This window comes from Salvia splendens, chromosome 13, assembly GCF_004379255.2.
Source record: "Salvia splendens isolate huo1 chromosome 13, SspV2, whole genome shotgun sequence".
Lineage (NCBI taxonomy): Eukaryota > Viridiplantae > Streptophyta > Magnoliopsida > Lamiales > Lamiaceae > Salvia > Salvia splendens.
In genome coordinates, this window is record NC_056044.1 from 1,120,961 (window position 1) to 1,139,030 (window position 18,070).

The window sequence follows — 18,070 nt, forward strand, 5'->3', positions numbered from 1 at the left end:
TGATTCATCACCTACTTTACTTTATCTCATTTCTCATAGTATTTTTTTTCCTTTCTTATATTCTACTTTATTTTCATTTAATTCATTCAGCACGGTTTCTTAATCTTCGTGCTCAAAAGTTTCATCTCAACTTAGTTGAGACCGAAGGAGTACAATTATTTCCAAAAATAAAAATAAAATATTTTTTAGAAATGAAACAAACGGATTATAGGTGATGGGCAATTAAGTAAATTCAATTGGCAACGCATCGAGAAGCGTTACGCTAGCTGTAATAGTGTAGATGGATAAAAGCTGTAATGTTTATTTTGTTAATTTCTCCAGATCAACAAAATGTAACGCCTACCCACTTCCACTTCACCCACTGATTAAACCGCGTTTCCCCTCTGTATAAATACCCTTCCACACCTCCACCATTCCTCATCCAAACATCTCCCATCTCTCTCTCTCTCTCTCTAAAAGTCTCACACTTCACTCTCCAATGGCTTCCACCATTCTAAAGCTCCTAGCTATTCTCTCTCTCTTAAATCTCACCTTCGCTTCACGAGCAACCCCCAATTCTCTAGTCGAAGACACACAAACTCAGCTCCTGAAATACCACAAAGGCGCTCTCCTCCACGGCAAAATCTCCGTCAACCTAATTTGGTACGGCAAATTCACCTCTTCTCAGCGCGCAATCGTCGCCGATTTCATCACTTCTCTCTCTCCTTCCTCTCCCTCGCAATCGCAGCCATCCGTCGCCGCGTGGTGGAAAACAACGGAGAAGTACTACCACCTCGCCTCCAAAAAGCAATCCCTCTCTCTCCACCTCAACAACCAGATCCTCGACGATTCCTACTCGATCGGAAAATCTCTCACCGAAAACCACCTCATAGATCTGGCATCCAAGGGCGAGAAATCCAACGCGATCAACATTGTGCTAACCGCATCTGACGTCGCCGTCGACGGTTTCTGCCAGAACCGCTGCGGCAGCCACGGATCCAAATCGAGCGCTGTGAACGGGAAAAATCAGAAATTCGCTTACATTTGGGTAGGGAATTCGGAGACTCAGTGCGCTGGCTACTGCGCGTGGCCGTTCCACCAGCCGATCTACGGTCCGCAGAGCCCGCCGTTGATTTCTCCGAACAACGACGTCGGAATCGACGGAATGGTGATCAATTTGTCCGCGCTTTTGGCCGGAACCGCCACGAATCCTTTCGGAAACGGATTCTACCAAGGAACGGCGGATGCGCCGCTCGAGCCGGCGACGGCGTGCCCTGGGGTGTATGCGAAGGGAGCGTACCCTGGTTATGCCGGAGATTTGCTGGTGGAGAAGACTAGTGGTGCTAGCTATAATGCGCATGGTGCCAACGGCCGGAAATACGTGCTTCCCGCTATATATGATCCTTCTACATCCAAGTGCTCGACTTTGGTTTAAGTTTAGGGAATATTAATTTTTTATATAGATGAACAATGTACTAATAGAAAATTCATTTATTCTTTTCTATTTTTATTTCGGCGTAATACTAAGCAAATTTATTGAGGTTTGCTTTATATAAAAATGAAAATTGGTCTGTTTACTAAAATTGTCTCATTGTTTTTTTATTTTGACTAATTAATTTATTAAATGAGGAAGAAGTGAAGGAAGATGAGGAACACACTGATTTGATTTATTTTTCTTCATATATTATAGATATGACACAGTACTAACTTTTTATAAGAGTGAAAATAAAGAAATGAAATCTTTTATCGTTATGTGCACAATTATTATTGTCAAAATATAACAACAATAATAACGCGTTGATACAATTAGCATTAGATAGGGCAATTACTGTACCAAATTTTCATTATATGCTATAGTTGCAAATATATTCAATGTCAACATGCGATGATTACAAATTATGAAAGCGTGTTACGTTCACACAATTTAAATAATAATGAAACAATTATATTGCACTCTTATAAGTTGCGAATTTAATAAATGCCCCCAAAATGCTAGTGTGACAGTATTTGACAATTCAACAACAACAAAATTGATTTTCCATCTTGTCGAACACGCACGGTACACAGACTTGTTCTTCAATGCCATCGCTGCCTTTAGAGCATTAGCAACGGCGCCCCCTAAGGCGTGCCCTATGCACCACCACGTCATCATTTTTATCCTCCTATCCTCCTGTATTCATGTTACTTGTCCAATTTTCCTGGTTTCGTTAAACCTTCGGATCTCTCAAACAATAGTATTGCTGGGGAAATACCTAGTTGGATTTGGGGAACACTAACTCTCCCAGTTGTTTCTTGCTAATAACAGTTTAAGTGGATCAATCCCAACCTCCATCTGTAACGCCACACGACTGTTTAATCTTGATTTGTCTAGGAACAAATTAAGTGGAACAATTCCAACCTGTCTCTGTAATGCCACACAATTCGTTTCGCTTAGATTGTCTGGAAATAAATTGAGTGGCAGCTTTCCCATGCATGCTAGGTTTAGTAATCTTCTCAACTTCTCCCACAATGCCATCAACGGAAGCGTCCCAAAATCATTTGGTTGGTTGAGTAATCTCGAACCACTCGATCTCTCTGTAAACCAACTAGCAGGGCCGATCCCAGAGGAGCATGGAAGGCTCACATTCCTTTCAAAATTGAGTCTCTCCTACAATAAATTTGTTGGAGCGATCCCAAAAGGGCGGCAAAATGCAAACTTTCTCAGCTGATTCATTTGAAGGAAATTCCGGGCTATGTGGTTTCCCTCTTAACATAAGTTGTAGTTATACTAATGTGCCACCACCGGGATATGATGAACACGAGAATGAGATAGAGTGGGAATACGTGTGTGCTGCAGTTGGATATGTTGTGGGATTCGGATGTATTGTGTGGCTACTTTTATTTTGTCGTTGTTTCAGAGAGAAGTACTTCGACAAAATACAAGAGGTTGTTGAAGACATACTCATTGTCAGAGACATGAGAAGAGAGGTAATAAAGGATCGGGTAAGGAAACAATAGTGTTGGAAATATTATCTTTGTTCTATGTAAAAGAGTGAAATAAATAGGGGTTTAGCTTAGCTTTTATAGTTCCCTATGTGTTTAATTTTTTGCATGCTTTTTATCTTAAAGTTGGTGGATCGTACAATGTAATGAATTTTGGAATGAAATGATGATTTGTGGTGCGCATTACTATTTTACAATCAATAATGCTATGTAGCCGCGTTATGGTCAGCCATACAAGGATATAATAGTACTAATAACAATTAAAATATTATAAAATACTAAACCTAGTTGTTAGTGCATAAGTATTTTACAGGATAGCCCTTTCCTTTAAAAACTTTATATTTTGCATTAATGTACAACTCTTTATTCTTTCAGCTTTTCTTCAACACAAAACTAATAAGTAAAGCAACACAAATTCAATTATGCGACATATTTGGAATTTAAATATCGAGTGAAGTTTATGTTGGCAATGTTCGATTTGATAAACTAGACAAAGATTATAGATTCCACTGAATATTTAATAACGACACACACGAACAAAATTAAGGGATGGAATCCCCTGCTGTGGTGGGGAGCACAGCAGGGGCTGCTGCTTCTCACAAAATTTTTTTATATTATATTAAATTTTTCTTTTTAATAATTTAAATTTATTATTGAAAAAAAATTGTACGTGAGAGGGCAGCAGCTCCTGCTGTGCTCCCCACCACAGCAGGGGATCCCATCCCCAAAATTAATCTTAGCCTATTCAATATCGGTTAATCTCATTAAAGTCAGTGTCAAGTAACCGAACACCATTTTACATACGACAAGATTTGTCGTTGTTGTTTTTTTTTTTTTTCAAAAACATTCTAGCGGGCCGTTACGTCCAGGAAGATTACAAGATTTGTCGTTGTTGTGATTAATAGATTCCTCCATATATTTAATCTTGAAACGACACTTCCGAATAAATTTAATCTCGGCCGGTTCAACATCGATCGATCTCATATCAATTCAATCTCGAGTATCCGAACATAAAATTTGTTGTTGTTGAGAGGGAGAGACTGTGTGAGAGTGGCCAACTCCACGTCTTTGGAAACACCGCGTCGCCAGCAAGAGTTGTTCCAAAATCCAGCTCACAAAAAAAAATAAAAATAATCCTAAATCCCCTCTCTTTCTCACATTTCAAAACCACTTCCCCCTCTTTTCCTTCATTTCCTCTCGAAAATCTCTCTCCAATTCACAAATTTCTCTCTCTAATCACACCCGATCCAGATCGAGAACCGAATCCATCCATGGCGCCGCGCGAGGAGAACGTCTACATGGCGAAACTGGCCGAGCAGGCCGAGCGCTACGAGGAAATGGTGGAGTACATGGAGAAGGTCTCCGCGTCGCTCGAGGACAAGGAGGAGCTCTCCGTCGAGGAGCGCAACCTCCTCTCCGTCGCCTATAAGAACGTCATCGGCGCGCGGCGGGCGTCGTGGCGGATCATCTCCTCCATCGAGCAGAAGGAGGAGTCCAGGGGGAACGAGGACCACGTCGCCACCATCAAGGAGTACAGATCTAAGATCGAGGCCGAGCTCACCAAGATCTGCGAGGGAATCCTCAAGTTGCTCAACGATCGCCTCGTTCCGTCCGCCGGATCCGGCGATTCGAAGGTTTTCTACCTGAAGATGAAGGGCGATTACCATCGGTATCTGGCGGAGTTTAAGACGGCTGCGGAGAGGAAGGAGGCGGCTGAGAGCACTCTCAACGCTTACAAGGCGGCTCAGGTGTGGATCTCTGTTTCCTTGTTTTTTTGTTCTTCGCATTTCCCATTTGTATACAGTGATTGTTGTCAATTATTTTATTGCGTAGATCGGATTTAGATTTGCTACTGTGTGTGACTTTACTGATTGGATTGCTGCATCCACGCATGTTGTTGGCTTTATTTTGCTTTTATGTTAATTTTGGTTTAGTCTCTAAAGCAATAGTAAATCAGAAAGATGAAATAATAAATGAAGGAGGGCTGGACTTTTAATATCTAATTGTTTCTACAATTTTGATTAACTAAGCTTAGAATATCTACTTCGTATTTATTTTTTTATAAAATGCATTGATTTGCCTTACTTAGTACTATGATGGAGCTTGTATGTTTGGTCATTTCTTGATGTTATGAATCTTGTCATAAAAAAATAATGTCACTCTTAGGCCATACTTGCCATGATGGAATGGAGCGTCAATGGAACAATAATATATATCTTGTTTCTATTCCTTTGTTTGATAAATTTTTTTTTCGCAATCATCAAGTCATTTAGATCACAATTCCTATCACTATAAGAATGATATTTCCTTCAATCTAGTAGTATGATACTACTATTAGTCATTCGAGTCTTTTCCTTCATAATTTTGGTTATTTTGATGAATTACTCATGCATATCATATTATATCATCAAAGTATGATTCTATTTTTGAATAAAAATGTTAAATACTTCCAATATCCAAAAATTGCATGAATCATGTTGATTGCATGAATATTATTTAGTAGGAGTATCTTTAGATTAATAAACCGTTTTAATGCCAACATTTATACATTACAAATTTTCAACGTATATATAGGTGTAACTTTGAAGATGGACTTGAAACTCTCTCCCAAGTTTCTTTCTTATGATATGCTTTTCGACTTCGCAGGACATAGCAAATACAGAACTTGCACCTACACATCCCATTCGATTGGGGCTGGCCCTGAACTTCTCTGTTTTCTACTACGAGATCTTGAACTCTCCTGACCGTGCTTGCAACCTTGCCAAACAGGTACAAACAGTTACCTTCTGTGATAATACTATACATACATAGCTACATAGGTATATTCGTAATCATGTTGAGTTTTATGATTATCCAGGCCTTCGATGAGGCCATTGCTGAGTTGGATACTCTTGGCGAGGAGTCCTACAAAGATAGCACTTTGATCATGCAACTTCTCCGAGACAACCTCACCTTGTGGACCTCTGATATGCAGGTATTGTTTCCTCTAAATTCTTCAATCAGCAATCCTATTGTATTCTGTGTTCAATAGGAGTGTAAAATAAGGTGAAAAACGTAGCACATTATTTACATCTATTGCATCCATGGTGTGCATAGTGATAAACTGGAGTTTGATGCAGGACGAAGGAGCGGATGAAGCTCCTAAACCTGAAGAACCTGCAGCTCAACAATGAGGATGAGAGTATTCGCTCGTTTTTTTTTCTCCCTTTTGTTCCTCTATTTTAAATCCTGGCATTTTTTCGGGTCTCGTTTAGGTCTCGATGTTATTGCTATTGAATTGTGTCGTTCATGCACACGCAGCCCGCCCCTCTTAACTAACTATGCGGAGTTCTTTATTTCAACTTTTTTACCAAATACTCTTCTCAGATTCGGACAAAATATTATGCAAGAGGCTTCTTTTGCTGCAAAATAATGTTCGTCTTGTGATGTCAAATAAAACATGAGATCCTAAATTATCACATTTTGCAACTCTCAGATTCAACTTGAAAATCGAGTTATGGTCTCACCATCTCCACATTTATCAGTCAGCGTTTCCATGTGAAATTACTCTTCTAGGGAGAAGATTCTTGAATTAGAAACCCTAGACTCACCCTAGAAAATGTGTACATGAATTACATGCTCTCAGATTACTTTTCTAGTGTTTGAGTTTTAGATTAAGGAAACATAACTTAGGTCGAACGCAACAAACAAGATTGCGATCGGCATCTATAGGTAAAAGTAACGTGGTCATCGCTGACAATAGATGGAGGCTGATGCATGTAAGTGAACTTGAAGGGCTGGATCATAGTGACCCCACTATCGACCCATGAGGTGTTGCAGCTGCCATCCCAATCCCGAATGATTGGAATTCATATACATTCTTCATCTGTTATCCATCGGTAGTGATAGCTGTCGCACCACGCTTATGCCTTTGAACGCCGACGACAACCATATTCAATAGTTGCAAATCTGAACTTCTTCCCGACAACAAATGTGGCACGTGTACAAAATTTGACACTATTACTAGCCCAGAACAGAAACTTGCTATGATGCAACACATTCTATTAAAAAGCATGACATATTGAGAGCTCAAACTCTAATCACTTCATTTCTATATATTACAAACATACAATAACTCAAGTTTGTAACTTTCTTTCGACCAAAATGCATATGCATACACGCTCTCTCAATACATCTTCTTTTCGTATGTTCATCCTTAACGAAGAAACTCTAGCACATATACAAGGCCGTATTCAGATTTGAAGCATATTTCAACAGGTATCTTGCATGAATGTAGAGTTACAATTCCTACAAATGACAGTATAGCTGTATAGGTAGCTCGAGATATGACTTGGCTGTTAAAGCATCAGCCAATATACCAAAATCTAATAGTAGTAGATAGAAACTAACACATTTACACATTGAAGCACAAGGATTTGGTCATAAATTGCAAAATCCAAGCAGATGCGCATCACCACTAAATTTGCTACTATAGGGATGTATCCTTAAATCCTTCAGCATTAGTACAACCCAAGGATCATGATGATATTCATGTTTTTGTTCGTGACATTATTTTCAAAACAAATTTACTTGACAACGAGAAGTTCATCAATAAGTATGACAGTAAAGGGTGTCACTAATTAAATTTTCTCTTCTCTCGATCTCACAAAAAAAGTGGAACCTTTATACCATTTTACCAAGAATATGGAAGCTCCGCTAAATTCTATGCATATGTTTGCTCAACTTATAGTTAGAACGTGTACACATATTCTCAACGTGAAATGATGTTTCATAATGTACGCCAGTCTTACTAGTGTTCGGTTCTAACATCAGAGTTCATAAAGCCGTAGGCTTCTTTGGAATGAAATCCCAGGAGACAGATAGTCTGGATCTAAGCACTTGAGTATCTCACCGACAAGCATAACTACGAAAGGGTAACAAACTCTTTGCATTACTTGCGACACGTGAACTGCCCAAACGATCAATTTCCTAAAGTTTACAGATTCATCGAACTCTAGCAATGCTGTTACAGATTCACTGCAACATCTTATGCAATAATTTTAAAAATCCTAAATAAACAAGTCCATAACTTTCCATGTTATAGTACAGTTTGAAGCTATATTCAGCATGAAGCCGACGAAGCCAAGATTTCAGTTATGTTCCAATATGTATATAAGCATGAAAACAAGTCCATAAACAGATGAAATGGAAAGGGGAAATTTTGGAAGTGAATTCCCATTGAGTCCAATAGATTCTACAAACAGAGAAAGACAAAGACACCTTAACTTCCTTTGCCTTCTTCACTGTTCATGTAAAGAACAAATGTAAATACAACAATTCCTTACTATAATCATACCCCAAAACCATGTAAATATACAGTATTGCTACCATCAAAACCTAAGCAATAAGAAGCTGTAGAATCCCAATATCCCTTACCTTTTATCTTACATTTAGAGAATCCCCTTCCACCTAGGGCTCGAAACGGGCGGAGTCGGCGACAATGGCAGCTGCGGCAGCCCCAATTGACCGGTCGGCGAGAACAGCGCGCCGTAGGGAGACTTAGGAGAAGGAATGCACCCAAACGCCAGCGGCGAAAGCGGCATCGCCGGAAACGGAGGCATTGAAGCAAAAGACGCCGGAAATTGCTGCGGCGCGGCGGCGTTCCACTGCGGCGAGGCAGTGAGAAACCGCATGTAAGCAGAGACCGACGATTCCGTCGGCGGAGCCGCCCGCTGTCCGTCGGATTGGGGAATTAGGGCGTCGGGATGGCGCGGTGGAGTAGGCCAGAGGTAGGAAGCCGAAGCGGCGGGGGCGGAGGACTGGAGAAACCGCATGTAGGCGGAGACCGGCGACTCCGCGGCGGGGTGTACGGACGGCAGCGGCGGGAGAGGGGTGAACGGCTGCTGAACGCCTCCTGTTTGGGGGAGAATAGGAGGAGGTCGATTGAAGATCTGAGAGAGGGGAGGGGGGCGGATTCTCTGCAGGCGAGAGCTCGACGGCCTGGTTTGCGGCGCCGGAGGCGCCGCGAACCGCTCGTGCGACGGCGAGCCGGTGAGCCTCTGGACGACGTCGCGGAAATCGCTCTTATTGATGTTGTAGACCGGAGGCTGCTGCGATTGCGGCTGCGAATTGGTCGAATTAGGGTCGAGAATCGAAATTCCGTCGGAGAGCGACGCCGGCGGAGGGAGGGGGAGCGGCTTCCGATTAGGTTTTGAAATTTTGTGCGAATTTCTGCTTAATTGTTTGAGATAGGCGTCTCTGGAGCTGGTTGAGCTGCTTCCGCTGTTGGTGTAGGCTGCGGAAGAAGCAGAATCGTCGAATCCGTTATCCATCTTCTTCTTCGCAGCATAAACCATAAACACTCTCTCACAGTCTCACTCCTTCTCTCTCTCTTTAAGAATTTGTGGTGATTCTGTTTTGCTTTATCACTAAATGCGAAATTGAAATTGCAACGGGAATGAATAAAGCGGAGGAATTGTACCGGGGGCTATGGGGGTGGTACGTTGTCTTTATCTATGATTGGGAATGGGGGACCCACCTGCATTTATCATATTTTTTTCGGTTTGACTGAGGTTGCCTTTTATTGGTAGAATCCTACGACTATATATTTTTTTCCATTTTGGATTAATTCTTTGATTATATTCCACTTTTTTATTATTTTGATATGCAAAAAGGTGTCGGGGCGCCAGATTTAATTTAATTTGGAGCGTGGCTGAATAAAATAACAATTTGAATAATCAAATGCAGGTAATTTGATTCATAATTTTTTTAGATTTTTGGATTGGATTGGATTTTTTTCCTTTGTAAGTTGGATGTAGATTCAGTTCAGTTCGAAATGGTTTTTTTCAAAGAGAAATGATTTTGAGACATAATGGCAATGCCATAATGGGGTTTAAATAGTAATTGTGCATTGAATTTTATTTTTGAAAAAAATTATACTTTGTGTATATACTTTATTACCCTTACATTAATTTGTTTATTAAATACACTTATTTAAGGATACAGAACTAAATCATGCATGTATAGTTTTGTTTCGACAATGTTGGACCTACACATTTGTGATGGATGATCTTTTTTAATATTTCCCATTTTTGTTACATATATTTAAAAACATATTTTTAATAGTTTTTTTATATTGTAATTTAATTAAATCAATAGTATATTTTATTGGTGAATAAAAGACGTATCAAACTAGACTTTATTGACTTTAGATTAGATAATCGAATAATTATTAAAAAATAATTAGCACAATGAAGTATTATTTTTTTGTCTAATTTTAATAAACTGTAATTAGTCAAAATATTGATAAACTTCTTGATAATTACTTTACAATTAAATTGAAATAATTTTCAATATTGATAAACTTATTTGTTAGTACTTTTTATTCACAAGAATTTCTTTATAAAAAAATTAAAATTCACTATAGATACAAAAAGTTTACTAGAATTCTTAGTACAATTCACTATAACATACAAAAAATTAAAATTTGATATATAATATATTGATACTAATTGAGCACACGGTTTTGATTCTAAGAATATTATAATTATAATTATAATTTTTTGTTTTCCATAATTTTGATTTCTTTAATTTTTTTTAAATTTTGAAACTTTACCATCAAATCTCGATAATAAAAAAACTCACGTGTTTCTTAGTTCATCTACTTAACATTTTAAAGGTATATGAATAATATTTTATCTTTTTCTTACAATATTAGAGTTCTCAGCTAAATTTACAATAACATGCAATAAATTAAAATTTGATATATGGTGTATTAAAATTAGTATTGATTGAGTTAACGGTTTTGATTCTTTGTGTTGATCTCAATTTAAAAAATAATTACATATTCTTAATTCATGTAATATTTAATATTCTAAAGATATATAGTTAATATTCTAAAAAAATACTCCGTATTAGAGTTCTTGGTTTATTCACTATATCAGCAACAAAATTAAATTTGATATATGATGCAGTAGTATAATTTATACTGATTGAGTTCGTGGTTTTGATTTTAATTTTTTGTTTCGAATTTTAATTTCTTTAAATTCTTAATTTTAGTGTCAGTGGCTTACTAGTCTAATCAAAATATAATTAAAAAAAATAAAATTATTACATGTAACGATAGCTATAGAAAATAATACAAAAATAAGATAACGCAACTTCATCATAAATATATTATTTTATTATAAAATTCAAATTTGAATAAGAAAAATGTTTTAATTTTTTTATGTTTTTCATATATTAAAACAAATGATTTCATTGTTGTACTATATTTTAGAATATTTTAAAAAAAAGAACAAGCTATAAAAGAATAGTAGTACTATATTAAGTTATCAAATTATTTTATAATTAAATAATTATAATATGTTAGTTATATAGTGTGTTAATTAATACTACTATAATGGTAAATTTATAATCTGAATTAATATTTTTATTAAAAAGTATTAAATTAACATTACAAAAGTATACATATGAATTTTTTGAAATCCGTTTATAACTTTAATGCATGATTCAAGTTTATCTCTAATTAATGAACATGCATTTAGATAAATGCATTTAATTTGATTTAATTTCCTTAACTAGATATATATCCATTTAATATGATATTAGGGTAAATTAGTCACAATGGCAAAATGACATAGGGGCATTATGGCATAGAGAGATTATGTCTCTAAATCACTACCCTTTTTCAAAATAAAAATAAAAAATCTGAAACTCTAAATTATAATAAGTTTCTATTCTGAGATAGATAATAATTTTAAAAAATTACTTATGATTTCGATTATTGGAATTTCAGAATATTTCTGATTTAATTGTGAAAACAATGAATTTTAAATATGAATTTTTTATATTTCAAATTGGTTCAGATTTATATTTTGTTTGAATTTGAATTTTTTGAAACGGTTCAAAATAAATATAAAATTGATCTGAAATCTGATCTAAGCTCGGATTTAGACATAGAATATCATATGAGTATGAGCGTAAATCAGATGGTTTATGGTTTATTGGTTTATATACTCATGAAATATTAATATGGGTATAATTTATCATTTCGTTTCTTATTCAAATCGGCATATTTGTTAAAATAGAAACATGCTTTAGTTTATATCTCCCTGTTTTGTTTTTCCATTTATCACTGCAAAATATTACTTGTAGAAAAATAAATGTTTTTTTTAAATGGGATGAAGGGAGTACATTTATGATATATACTATTCATAATTATAATTATATATTGGTAAATTGATTTTATCTTTAGCTTTTTGTTTTTTGGTCAAATCTTGAGCTTTTCTTTTATACTACAAATAGCTTTAATACGTAAAGTTTAATAATGTAATTGTGTAAGATACCAGAACTTAAATCCATGAGAATGTAACATTTAAAAAATTAAGCATACTAACTAAATTTTTGAGGAAGTAGTATATTACATAAACTAAAACTCTAAAAGATCTACAGCGTATTACAGAAAAATACACAATATGAGATCGGCCCAAAGTGATTGAAAAATACCCATTTATTGAGCCCGGGCCCGTATTATTTGGTTAGCCCAATGGGCCTATATTTTTCAGAAAGATCCACAACTCACGTGATTCTCACATATTAGACATAATCGTTCATTTATAACGCAAATTCGATTTAGTATAATAGAGATAGAAAGAGAGAAAAAATCATAAGAGCATCTACAGTGGGACGGATGTCCCGACGGACTTGCCAAAAATGCCCCTGCCATGTCATAAAGACATCCCACTGCACTGCCACGTCATAAGGACATCCCACTGCACAATGGCGGACATCCCGACGGACATCCCCAATAATTATAAAAAAAAATTAAAAATCGGGACGTTCGCCGGGAACCCGCAATGACGGACGTCACGACAATGATAGTTTGACATCACCATAATAGCGAAAGAGAAGAAGAATTAAATTTGAAACCAGTAAATATAAATTTCCAATTCAAATAGCAACGATATCTATCATCACCACTACCGCGAAACACAAAGTAACTCAATTCGAAAATTCAAAGTAAAAAGACATAATTAGCCTCCACTAGTCTTCTACTACTTGTGAGACTCCATACCAGAGATGTTCCACTCCTCCACACGGCTTGTCGCTTTCTCAACCTGAAAAATATTCACATAATTCATTTTAATATATTAAGGAAATAGCATTAATGATAAATATATATAAAAAAATTTCCTCATTTTTACCTCAACTTCCCAATTTGTCCTTATCGTTATGAAAGCCAATACAAGTGTTTGAACCGCCGTTCCACCAAAAATCATCCCAGCCCAAACTCCCTTTGCCACATTCAAAAAAATCAAAATTCACAAATTACAATATCTTCTCAAATTTCAATCTCATACTATTTTATTTCAAATATAATTAGGATATAAAACAGTAATTTACCTTAGTTTCCAAATTGAAGCCCCAACCTAAAACAGCTCCAATTGGGAGGCCAATAATGTAGTAGCAAAATATATTTATCCAAGCAACCCAAGCTTGCCATCCAGATCCAACAGCTACCCCTAATAACATAAATTTTGGAATAATAGTAAAATAATTAACTTTGATTGAATCCAATACCAATTTCAGAATCTTTCAAAGGGACAATCCGAATCATATTAAAAAATTTTGAATTTTGATTAATATGAATATGAATCGATTCCAAAAATATCTAGAAATACAAAAAAAAAAGTTATGGGGAATGTGAACTGAAAATTTTGAATCATGTGAAATATTCCAAAAATCTGATACATTTGTAATTATTGTAGGAATTATGTTAAGAATCTTAAAATATAATATTTGAACATGATATCTATTCCATGTAATATTGAAACACAAAACCCACTTTTTCTTTTATTCATTTATTTTTTTTACTAGATTTTACCTGATAGAACCGGTTGAACACTATTTAGAAGAATGCTTGAAGCCAAGAGGAAGGAAAGATCGCCGACCGCCGCAGCAACTTCGCTGCTGGGAGAGAACATTAGTGATAAATTGCCCCGGAAAATCAACACGATCGCGAAGAAGAAGACGCCTATAGCGCTCGAGTGCACCACGCACACCTTCGTTGCGAATTTCGCAGCCTGCCCGTTTCCAGCACCCAACTCATTTGCCACACGCACTCTAATAAAATTACAAGATTGAAATTTTATTCTAAAGTAAAAGAATAAAAAAAAAGTCATATATAAGTGTCTCGTTAAATTAAAATCTACCCGATTCCAGCGAAAAATGCTATTGCAAACATCATCTCCCATGAATTGATGATCATACTGCAATTAATTATATATATATATATAAATAGTCAAATTGATGAGGAAATTACATCCCCATATGTTTGGAATCAATTAAAAAAAGGTGATTCTCGAAAATTTTACCATGTGGATAAGGCATCGACAGCTATTTTGGCATTGGTGAAGAATCCAGTCATCACTATCAATATTCTGTAATACCAATTCTCTAAACTGAGGGAAAAAGTAATTGTCCATACATATATGTCACAACCTTACCAAATAGAACAAAATAAATACTAATGCATGACAATAATTTATAATACATTACCACATTTGCACCTCATATTTCACTATCAATATTTTTCATGTATTTTATAATGACACGATCCACTCATTCGAGGTACTACATATTTACGAGGGCTAGCTAGCATTCGTATTTTGGATTGGATGTTGCATAGTTCAAACGCAGTAAAAAAAATTTAATTTTATGAGAATTAAATCGTAATCGAAATATCCGAAAAGTATCCAAATTTTAAAATTTTAATTATCATATTAGATTAGAAATATTTAAATAAATCTTTATTTATTTTAAATAATAGTAGTGGCTAAATTTTTACATATAATAAACATAATAAAGATTTTCGGATCTATTCGACTTTAATAAGGTCAATTCAAAATCTAAATATTGAAGATAAAAAAAATTTCAATTTGAAAATTTGAACGAAACTTTATGAGTTTACGATATGGGTTATGAATATTTTTCTCACCCCTAATGTTCAGTATACACAAAACTCAAAATAAGCCATATAATATCATAATTCAAAGACAACTAATTTATGTTATTGATATTGTGTGTTAGTACTACCTTTCTTTTCTTTCGAGTTAATTGAGGTATTTATTTTAAGTATTTGAAATTACTAAAAAAAACTAGTGTTTAATAAATTAAAGAAAATATAAAAATAAAAATGAAAATATTAAAAGAATTGATTTTCCCTAAAAAAATATACACATAGATAAATAGATCGATAATTAAAAAATAAAAAAATATAGTAAAGGTGAGGGAAAGAGAGACCAAAGCATGACGCCGGAGGAAGCGGAGAGCTTGAGAAATTCTAGAAGCCCCGAGAAGGCTTGAACGGAGAAGCCCGTCCACGTCAGCGGGCATCCCCCAAACGCCACGTAAGCGTACATCCCTATCACCAAAACCCACCACGAGATATCCAAAACGATTGCGATTCCGATCACTCCCATCTCCAATTTGCTCACGAAAATCCAATTCAGAACGGCGTGGACGGCGAGGGCAAGGAGCGGCACCCAGATCAGCGGCGCCGTCTTCAGCTGGCTCTGCAGGAACCTCTGCAGCGGGAACTGGAACGCGAAGCTGAAGTGCAGCGGGATCAGCCACACCGCCGCCGTCCCCGCCTGCTCCGCCACGTCGTCCGGCTGCCCGATCAGCCTCAGCAGCGGCGCCGCGAACGCGTAGAGCGGGAGGAGGAGGAAGCAGCAGAGGAAGAGCACGATCCACGATCGCTGCATGTAGATCCCCAGCATTCCGTACTTCTTCGCGCCGTAGGCCTGCCCGCACAGCGTCTCCAGCGCGCTCGCCATCCCTAGCTAAAATCGATTGAAATTAGGGCGAAATTGATTCAAATTAGGGTGGAATTGATTGAGATTGGGGTGGAATTGATTGAAATTGATTGAAATTGGGGGGGTTTGAGTGATGATTACGAGGAGGCCCCAATTGAAGCCGACGATGACGTTGTTGGCGATGGAGATGGAGGCGAGCGGGAGGTCGCCGAGGTGGCCGGCGAAGGCCTGGGTGATGATGTTCATGGTGGCGCTGGAGACGCGGGAGACGACGGTGGGGCCGACGATGTGCCAGAGTTTCTTTGATTCGAGCCACGTGGCGGCGGCGAGGGAGGTTTGTGGGGTTTGTTTGGGTGGTGGGAGAAGGGGTTGGTTTAGTTCATCGATTTCCATGCTTTCAGAGAGAGGGAGAGACGATCGAAGTTTGTGCGGAGCAAATAAATGTATTGCTGAAACGACTTATAATATATGGATTATGTGTATCTATTTTATAGTAGGAGAATTTTGATAAAGCATGCACGTTTAGTACGTTCACCTTTTACCATTTACATGATGATACAGAGACAGTGTAGGGAGTGTTAAAGAGGGGAGCAACACAGCAAGTGCTGCTGTGCTATTAAAGTGTACTCCCTCCGACCCAGAAAGTTAGTCACATTTTTTTCATTTCCATCTGTCCCATAAAATTTATCACATTTCACTTTTTACTATTTTTTATATTGGATCTATATTCTACTAACTCATTTCCACCCATATTTTATTATAAACTAATATGTAAAATTTCATATTCCACTAAGTTTTTCAACTCACGTTCCATTACATTTTTTATAACTCGTGTCCGGTCAAAGTGTGACAAAATTTACCGAACAGATGGATAAATATTTTTAATTAATAAAAATAATTAAAATAATAATTTTGTTTCTTATAAGATAACCCGAACTTAATCAGAACCAACTCGAAATCATCAGATTATGAACCCACACTTAATAAAGCTTGAGTCAAATCCATTAATTTTGTACGAATTTATGTCTGATTATCGTGTCGGGAATTTTCAGACCTAATATTAATAGTTAAATACGTAAAATTGAAATAAGCATGCAAGTGAATATAAAAGCAAGAAATGTTAATTAATTACTAAAATAAATAATCCATAAATTTAATAAATAGTTAAATGGTAATGAATCGTTATTTAAATAAAAAACTGATTCAGCATAAATTATTTAAAATATGGATTAGTTAACTTCTTAACGCAGATTATGATAAGTTTTAAAATGTTGAGACAATAATACGCCGGCTTAAATGAGAAAATAGGGGAAGTAGCAATTGGGTTAAAACGCTGTCGTTTAATAGCACAACAGCCCCTGTTGTGTTTCCCACCCCAGCAGGGGATCCACTCCCATTAAAGAGTGTGAGTGTCTCATACTTTACGCTCCCTCACTCTCAACTCTCGATCAAAGCGAAATATTTCCTTTTCCGACACGAGATGTTTAATTCGACTGTATTTAGTGTGTTAAATAAATAGATTATATAGTAAGAAATTTAAAGTTTCTATTTTCTGAAATGTGTTACTATTTCCTATGAGATATTCTGAAAGGAAAAAAGTGTATTTATGATTGAGGGAGGGAGTATAAATGAATCTGACTATATTCTATAGAACTTATGACTCGTTAAATATATTCTAATGGCACTTGTAGATCCGGAACTGATAGCAGTGGATGAATATCTCCCTCCGTTCTATTAGAAATGAAACATTTTTTTTAGAGATTTTATGTAGTGTTGTTTTGTGAGTTAACGAGGGAATAAAGTAAGAGAGATGAAAAAGTAAAGATGATTTTGTTTCCATTTTAGGAAACGTTTTATTGTTAATGAGACAACTCAAAAATGAAAACGTTTCATTTTTAATGGCACAAAGGAAGTAATTTACAGTTTGAAATGATTTAATAGGAAATGAGTAAAAAAAATTTACTTTAATGAGAGATAGAGTTAAAATGTCCCAATGTAAATTGTTTAAACAATTGCAACAACGTTGCTTGATGACTGTTCAAAAACAATGTGCAAATTGATCCTAAATGAAAAGAGCACTGGACTTCATTTTGTGGGAGTGGTTAACACACGTTTATCAAGAATAGTTGTATAAAATTCGTGCCATTGTTATTTGAAAATAATATATATGAGATAAAACATAAATCACGATGGATGGTTGGACTAATTGTGTTCTAACCAAAATTTGGTTTGTTTTGTGTTTAAACATGTAGATTTATTTCTTTATAGGGAAGCATTACATATGAGAATGTAAAGCAATTATAATAGAAAAG

General features: G+C 36.2%; 4 protein-coding genes across 4 annotated transcripts; 2 read left to right on the plus strand and 2 right to left on the minus strand.

Moving 5' to 3' along the window:
* The first annotated feature begins 399 nt into the window (after nt 1-399).
* Nucleotides 400-1,562, plus strand: LOC121762686 (protein PHOSPHATE-INDUCED 1-like). The gene has a single exon (XM_042158645.1). The coding sequence runs from the start codon at nt 479-481 to the stop codon at nt 1,412-1,414; it is 936 nt and encodes a 311-aa protein (XP_042014579.1). The 5' UTR covers nt 400-478; the 3' UTR covers nt 1,415-1,562.
* A 2,443-nt stretch (nt 1,563-4,005) lies between these two features.
* Nucleotides 4,006-6,315, plus strand: LOC121762916 (14-3-3-like protein 16R). Its single transcript, XM_042158946.1, has 4 exons — nt 4,006-4,709; nt 5,608-5,730; nt 5,819-5,935; nt 6,081-6,315. Exons 1-4 carry the CDS (start codon nt 4,233-4,235, stop codon nt 6,132-6,134), a joined length of 771 nt encoding a protein of 256 aa, XP_042014880.1. The 5' UTR covers nt 4,006-4,232; the 3' UTR covers nt 6,135-6,315.
* Nucleotides 6,316-8,143: 1,828 nt separating this feature from the next.
* LOC121760040 (VQ motif-containing protein 9-like) lies at nt 8,144-9,377 on the minus strand. The gene has a single exon (XM_042155644.1). The coding sequence runs from the start codon at nt 9,294-9,296 to the stop codon at nt 8,391-8,393; it is 906 nt and encodes a 301-aa protein (XP_042011578.1). The 5' UTR covers nt 9,297-9,377; the 3' UTR covers nt 8,144-8,390.
* Nucleotides 9,378-12,857: 3,480 nt separating this feature from the next.
* On the minus strand, nt 12,858-16,326 carry LOC121761317 (protein DETOXIFICATION 27-like). The gene is made up of 8 exons (XM_042156969.1): nt 15,900-16,326; nt 15,244-15,785; nt 14,316-14,402; nt 14,154-14,210; nt 13,826-14,064; nt 13,345-13,463; nt 13,146-13,235; nt 12,858-13,058 (listed from the first exon to the last, which is right to left on the minus strand). Exons 1-8 carry the CDS (start codon nt 16,149-16,151, stop codon nt 12,996-12,998), a joined length of 1,449 nt encoding a protein of 482 aa, XP_042012903.1. The 5' UTR covers nt 16,152-16,326; the 3' UTR covers nt 12,858-12,995.
* Between the last annotated feature and the right edge of the window lie 1,744 nt (nt 16,327-18,070).